Source organism: Primulina huaijiensis, chromosome 6, assembly GCF_012295235.1.
Source record: "Primulina huaijiensis isolate GDHJ02 chromosome 6, ASM1229523v2, whole genome shotgun sequence".
Classification (NCBI taxonomy): domain Eukaryota; kingdom Viridiplantae; phylum Streptophyta; class Magnoliopsida; order Lamiales; family Gesneriaceae; genus Primulina; species Primulina huaijiensis.
In genome coordinates, this window is record NC_133311.1 from 18698720 (window position 1) to 18705339 (window position 6620).

Here is a 6620-nt window from a genome sequence, read left to right on the forward strand (position 1 = left end):
GATTGCTGCAATTATTAATCAAGGCTTCAACTATTCGATATCACATTTCATTCGAAGTGGGCCAAACAAAGAAGGAAATAAATTAGAGTTAATATTTGGACAAAGATTTAGTAAAACAGTTGGTGTCACCTGGCTTTATTTGTTCGGAATCCGAAGAGTCACCACGATGTCCTAAGTGGAGCCAATTGAATATTCTTGCCTTCTTGACATAAAGCACAACTTAATGTGCTCTGAGCATTAATTTCAAATTGAATTTATTGAAAACCACAGGATTCTCATTGGAATCTGGTACAGATATTGCACCGATCAAAGTTCAAAAACAAAAGATATCATGATACTCGATCATAATCCTGAAAATCAATATGTGGCCGACTTACGCCGTTTCTCGTCGCCACAAGATCTGCATATTATGGTCTTTTTGAAACTGGGATCTTGTAATCTCAAGTCACTAAATGCCTTTCAAAATAATATTATTCTAACTTAAATTTTGCCTGCCTTCCGTTTATAACAGTCTGCAGTTTGCATTACCTCTTACTTGATCATACAATTCTCAAGCCTTGTTCCATGTAACACCGTCTGACTAGTTCTAAAGTGGACAAAAAATAGGAGACTTTCAAGAAGGTATCAATCCTCACTCCATGGAATTTAAGTATTTCTTACAAATTTTATCTCCGTAAGAAACTGTTACAAATAACTACAACACATCAGTATGGTTCCTACATTACATAGATATATAGACTTTTTAACCTAGAGGGATGAGAAGAATCAAGCCTTGGAGAGAAATAGGGACATTCCTCTATTGCAACATCACGGGGGTAAATATGGACGACTTGAGGGATCATATATTCCTTCAATAAATGCGATTAAAACCCAGAGAATGAGAATACCTACAACAGCAGAGCGCAATATTTGACTGCAGCTATTGTCCACGATTGTATCATACTGATAAGTTGGTTCGATGGATGAGAAATCCTCAAAATTTGTGATCTCAGAAACTGCCTCTGATGTGCTGGTATGGCCATCCAAACTTCGTAGCATGCTGCCTTTTCCCAGTTTAGCACATCTTGTGCATGAGCACAGACCACCGAGATATGATGGAAGTGTTTGGAAACAATCAGAAAGAACTTTCTGATCCGCATCTCCTGCGAATCTCAGTTTTTGCTTGGTGACTGGTTTGAGAACCTGATGAAAGGGTCAGAAAAAAATAGCACAAATTTAAATAACAAGATATGTGGATGAAAAGTTCTGACTTTATTTTCTCGTTTAAAGCAATTTGTCACGTAAAGTAGTCATAAGCTTACTTGTATAAATGTTTGTGCCATAACACGAACTATCGGAGGAAGCCGTATAATGATTAAACAACCGAGAACGTTTGGAAAATTGTCTTGCAAAAGATTACAGCAGTGTCTCATCATTTGCACGGGAATTTTCAGAGGTGACAACCCATGACAATCCACTATCACAGTAAACTGAGGATTCTCTCCATCCACCAAGTAGAGGACGCCGTGCTCCACCTGAGATACTTCATTTACGAACAGCCATTAGCCGAGCACACAATATTTGGTTTTGCGAGTACATAGATTTTGAGTACGTGGATAAAAGAATCAGGGGAACAAATATGGTGATAGTTAAGCTGCAAGGACAAAAATATTAACTTACTTGACTTGAGAAGGAGTGTTACATATATTGCAAGAAACAAACGTGAAGGTTCAGACCCCACAAAGACAATAAATCATAAACTTGCAACTGACTCTAACATTCTCTCAGCATTAAGGGAGTGGAAAAGATGGGAAGAACAGCCGGAAAAAAATAAAGCATTATACTCGAGATAATCCTACTTTTCACCTCAACCAGCTGGTAAATTATATCATAATATTCAGAGAGAGAATTCCATAATGAGAACACCAAAAAAATTTCCAAGAGTGGCTGTAGAGCGTACCCACTGCCTGCACAAAGCAAGGTCTATCATGGGATGACAAGGTGATACATGCCAGCCCAAGACGAACAATAAGACATGGTCGATGCTTCACATCAAAACCATGCCAGAAAATCATATTTGACCACAACTCAAGTTCCTCCTCGGAGAGAAGTCTGTAAGTCTTTCTCCAGCGTATTGTTTTTTTTAATGATAAGAACAAGCTCGATAAATCCCCATTTGCAGCTACATAAAACCTCTGGAGTTCCTCTTCATTAATTCTGCCCAAAGACAACTATACATAAACTTGCAGATTATTGACCACGATATAAAGGAAAAAATAGGTTTCAATTATTCAGGATAACAGTCAAACTAAAATTAATCTGTTTTCTTTAAATTGCTTTGCTCTGTTCCTACAAATTTTATTATCAAACTATATTTTCTAAACATTGCCAACCTTAAACACGTTACAAGTGACACATCATATTGATGCAGATAATAACATGTCAAACTAAGATTGAATGACAGCAGGAAGTTTCAATGCAAAAGAAAAAGACTGTTCAACTGAAAAAGGCTATAAATCACTGTTGATAGTACCAGATAATCACTGTTATCACTCTTCAGAGTGAATACTTTTCATTGTCATTCCAAGATGAAAAAAAAGTAAAAGATGGAATAAATTAGTCAAATACCAATTCAAACTACAGCAAAATAACTATTCAAAGATTGTTGTGGCCACAAAATGAAGGTTTTTCTAAAACAAAAAAGAAATGAAGAGAAGAGAAGAAAACACTAGGAACATAGTTTTCTTCTCAAATACCTAAAAAAAAAAATTGAATCCAAACGTTGGATTGGGAAATATGAAGAGCATGGCAGAAGAAAAGGTGATGATGTGATAGGAAAATGCAAGGCACAAAACTAGAAACAAAAAAGAAAAGACCAAGACCCATAAATATTACTCTAGGATATATTTTCTGCTTTTTTCTATTTAAAACAGTCATTCAACTGTTTTATTAACACCATAACTAACAAACTCACCTCTCTGGTAAAAAAATTCCCTGGTTTTCCAGCTCTTTACAAAGATTACAGAACCACCCTGTGGAAAGCATGCCTTGAGGTTTTTCATTGCCAATTCTGTAAAATGGAAAAAAGTCAAAGAACGGGAAATCCAGCAAAAATCTTAAAGAATCAAAACTCCACTGGAGTTTAGTTTCCATGAGTACGGAAGAATGAAAATGTGGGTGAGTTCATGTAGACCAACCAAAAGAAATCATCCACAAAATATTTAGGTGTATAACATGTACAACTACTTTTTACACCTTATGTCATCATCATCACACTGCACGGATGAGGATCTTGAACGAGAGTCTGAACATGCTTGAGATTCGTCGTTGATATTATTATTTTCAGTATTATCAACTGCAGGATTGCTGCAGTCTGAATGATCAGAGAAAGCATCCACGATAGAGAGAACCAATAAAGGGTGTGATAACATCTGAAAAAAGCAATTTACAGTCAACAAATTAGTTTCAGAAAATAGTGCCAATGGATTAAAGCTCCCAAAATGATGTCTGATCCTACTTGTAGATATAAAAAAACTACCAACTACGACAACAAACACAGCACTTTTTTTGAATGTTGAGGAAGCTATATCGGTGCCTCCATTACCCAGAAACTTTTTTATAAGTTTTGAAAAAACTAATGAAATTTGCATTTCATAGATATAAATTGCACTTCACAACTTTTTAATTTATGTGTGTCACATCCCTTTCATGATCGGGATTGGTGGCCACCATATCAGAAACATACCCAAAATTGTGCCTGAAATAATGTTTAAGACAAGGAACAAAGAGATACAAAAGGCAAAACAAGTACATCAGTTTCCAGAGTAAAGAAACAAAAACCACAAAATGAGATGATTGTCACTTGTAATCTGGAATTATAGTTTTGAAATCATAACCGATTTCACGAGAAGGCTTTAGCCTCAATTCTATATATGTAAAACGTAAAAATAGACGCTTGGCACAAACATGAAATGGCATGTGACAGATTATATATGCATGTCAGGTTCAGCCATATAAAAAGGAACAATCTTTCAGTCCAGAACCCACCTGCATGCCTTTGACCAACATTCCAAAAGGATTCCAGCGCTGAATCCACTTGAATGGGGGGTAACAGAGTAATTGCAATGCTTGCAGCCCACTCCAGACAAAAGGACATGTCGCCCTTGAGAACCTCCGCACCATCTCTAATGCAATAGCTTTAATGAGAAATGATGCTATCTGAACACCAGCTCCCTTTCCAATTTTCCAATGATTTAGTGATGTGATTGGTACTAAAGGCTTCCGTGAGTAAGATTTAGATCCAGACGAAATAGATATACTTTCGGACATATTTTTATTTTTGACAAAGGTGACTATGTCAGACTTGCTTCTAGCTTCAATATCGTCAATAAGTAAATGAATTCCTTCAGAATGCAGACAAATAGACTGGAAGTTTTTCAACAAGGAATAGCAGCAGATGCCAATGAAAAAAGCTTTCGGAATTATTAATAAGAAAAATGTGAGATTTCAAGGTCAAAACTGTTTATGCCAAAACCTTGTTTCTCGATTCATGTCAATTAATTCCCTGATGGCATCATCTTGAAATAAAAAATAATTGAGATGAGATCATGAGAAGCTGAAAGCATTAGCATAACAGCAATCAAAGCCTTATCAACAAAGGGAAAGTGCTTCTCTGCATAAAGCACCATTGAATTAAACTTAACATGATACTTTTTAGATACTGAACACGGTCATTTCAAAATAAAAGGATGATTATTAGCTCTTTGAGCATAGAATAAACTAACACAAAAGAACCAATAATTACTTAATTTTTAACAACACGCTTCCCCTTTTTTTTTGGTAAGTGCACAATAAAATGTCAAGATAGCGTGAAGATATAATAAAGTTTACATGCCAATTTTTTTATTTTTTTTATAAGAAAAAAAAATTTGTAATAATTAAAAATGTATGGACGAAGGACAAGACATCCTTCTAACTCATCTCCCAAGAAGACAGGATGCCTTATCTCGGCATGAGTAGATGACACAGTCATTGATTCAAGCTAATATAGATTATCATCCAGTTAATAACTAAAAGTATAAGACATCCCGATACTATCGACGAGAAAATGTATTGTGACAAGAAAATTTAAAAGAGGTAAAGAAATGGGAGCTCTAATAATAAGATGGTCATGTCCATCAACAATGTTAAGTGTTGCATCAATAACTAATCAACCAACTGGTATTAGCTAGAAAAATGAATACATGAACACAAGAAAATTATATGATATGTTAATATAATGGACTTGAGTCTAACTCCAACCAAAGCTAGCTCAAGAGTGAAGGATTGTCTAAGTTCATATGTACAACTCTCAAGAACTTAATCCAACCGATATGGGACATCTAACAAACCCCCTCATGTCCAAAAACTTCATATTAAGATCATGGCTTTGGGCATAACTCCACCCAAAAGCCGGCCCAACGAAGGAGGATTGTTCAAATTTGTATATAAAATTCTCAAAAATTTAATCCAAACAATGTGAGACATCTAACATACCTCACTCACACCACGTAAAATTTACAAGATATTAGCGAGTGACGTCAGTCCAACAAATAAGATGGGTATTAGCTCCGATAAGATCATGTACTTTCGTCTCACTTCACCCAAATAGCTTGCTTATAACTGTCTAAATCCATATATACGTATCTCAATAACTTAATTGATACAGGTCATCTAACATGCTACATGCGTTGTTTGAAACATTGGATGTGATGGTACATTTTAACCCTATAATAGTGAGACCATAGCCAGCAAAAATTCTAGCTTTGGGACAGCTATAAATATTTTAAAAAAAAACGCCTTAAATACTCTAAATTCAATAGTGGTTTCATCCACAGCACACCGTTCCAGAATGAAAAACCAATTTTTGTCACATTAAACCACCAGCTATTTCCAATAACATTTTCTCCTATTTGCCTGATTGCGATTTCTAACAATCTTACGACAATGAATTTCGGATACATGAGTTTCATTCGTACAATCGGAGACACAATAATTAATTGTGACTGTATCAAACAAATACTCAATAATGGCAACAAATTTTTTTTAAAAAAAAGAGTACAAGATAGAAATAAAAGGAACGAATCTTACCTTTATCTTGATAGCGTGTAGAAGAAGAAAAATGAAACGAAGATCTGAGAAAGTGGAACGGTTGAAGACCCAGGAAAAGAGACCTAAGCATACACGGACGCGAGGTTGGCTCACTTTCCAGTTCGGAACTTAATTTTAGCTGGTAATGCGATTTGACACAGAGATTATATTACATAAACATTTTTAATATTTATTATATAATTGCTTTAAAAAATTTATTATATAATACAATGATTTTTAAAATTATAATCATAAATTTAAAACTTGGGGAGTCGGAGTTTTGTTGATATTAATCCATTCAACCCCAATTATATGGATTTTCTTTCCATTTTTATATTATTTCAAATAAATAAGTCATTAACATTAAAAAAGCTTGTAGTTGTGGATACTGTTGTGAAAAATTAAAAATTTACGGTAAAAAGTAAAAATTTCAAACTCTCAAAATTATCACACTACACACTTTATAATATTTTTTTCTCAACTCAATTGTGATTTTCTTCACAAATGAGAGA

The 6620-nt window shown here is 34.7% G+C and overlaps 1 protein-coding gene across 3 annotated transcripts; it reads right to left on the minus strand.

The window, feature by feature from the left end:
- Positions 1 to 453: 453 nt before the first annotated feature.
- On the minus strand, positions 454 to 6256 carry LOC140979987 (uncharacterized). Of its 3 annotated transcripts, none has more exons than XM_073445691.1 (7): positions 6109 to 6256; positions 4027 to 4594; positions 3235 to 3410; positions 2954 to 3049; positions 1940 to 2196; positions 1302 to 1522; positions 454 to 1182 (listed from the first exon to the last, which is right to left on the minus strand). In XM_073445691.1, exons 2-7 carry the CDS (start codon positions 4306 to 4308, stop codon positions 808 to 810), a joined length of 1407 nt encoding a protein of 468 aa, XP_073301792.1. In that variant the 5' UTR covers positions 4309 to 4594; positions 6109 to 6256; the 3' UTR covers positions 454 to 807. The 3 variants fall into 3 exon arrangements, 2 of the variants coding, with proteins under 2 accessions (XP_073301792.1, XP_073301793.1); XM_073445692.1 differs by having other exon boundaries at positions 4027 to 4556; positions 6109 to 6249; XR_012175839.1 differs by having other exon boundaries at positions 948 to 1182; positions 1302 to 1514.
- Positions 6257 to 6620: the final 364 nt, after the last annotated feature.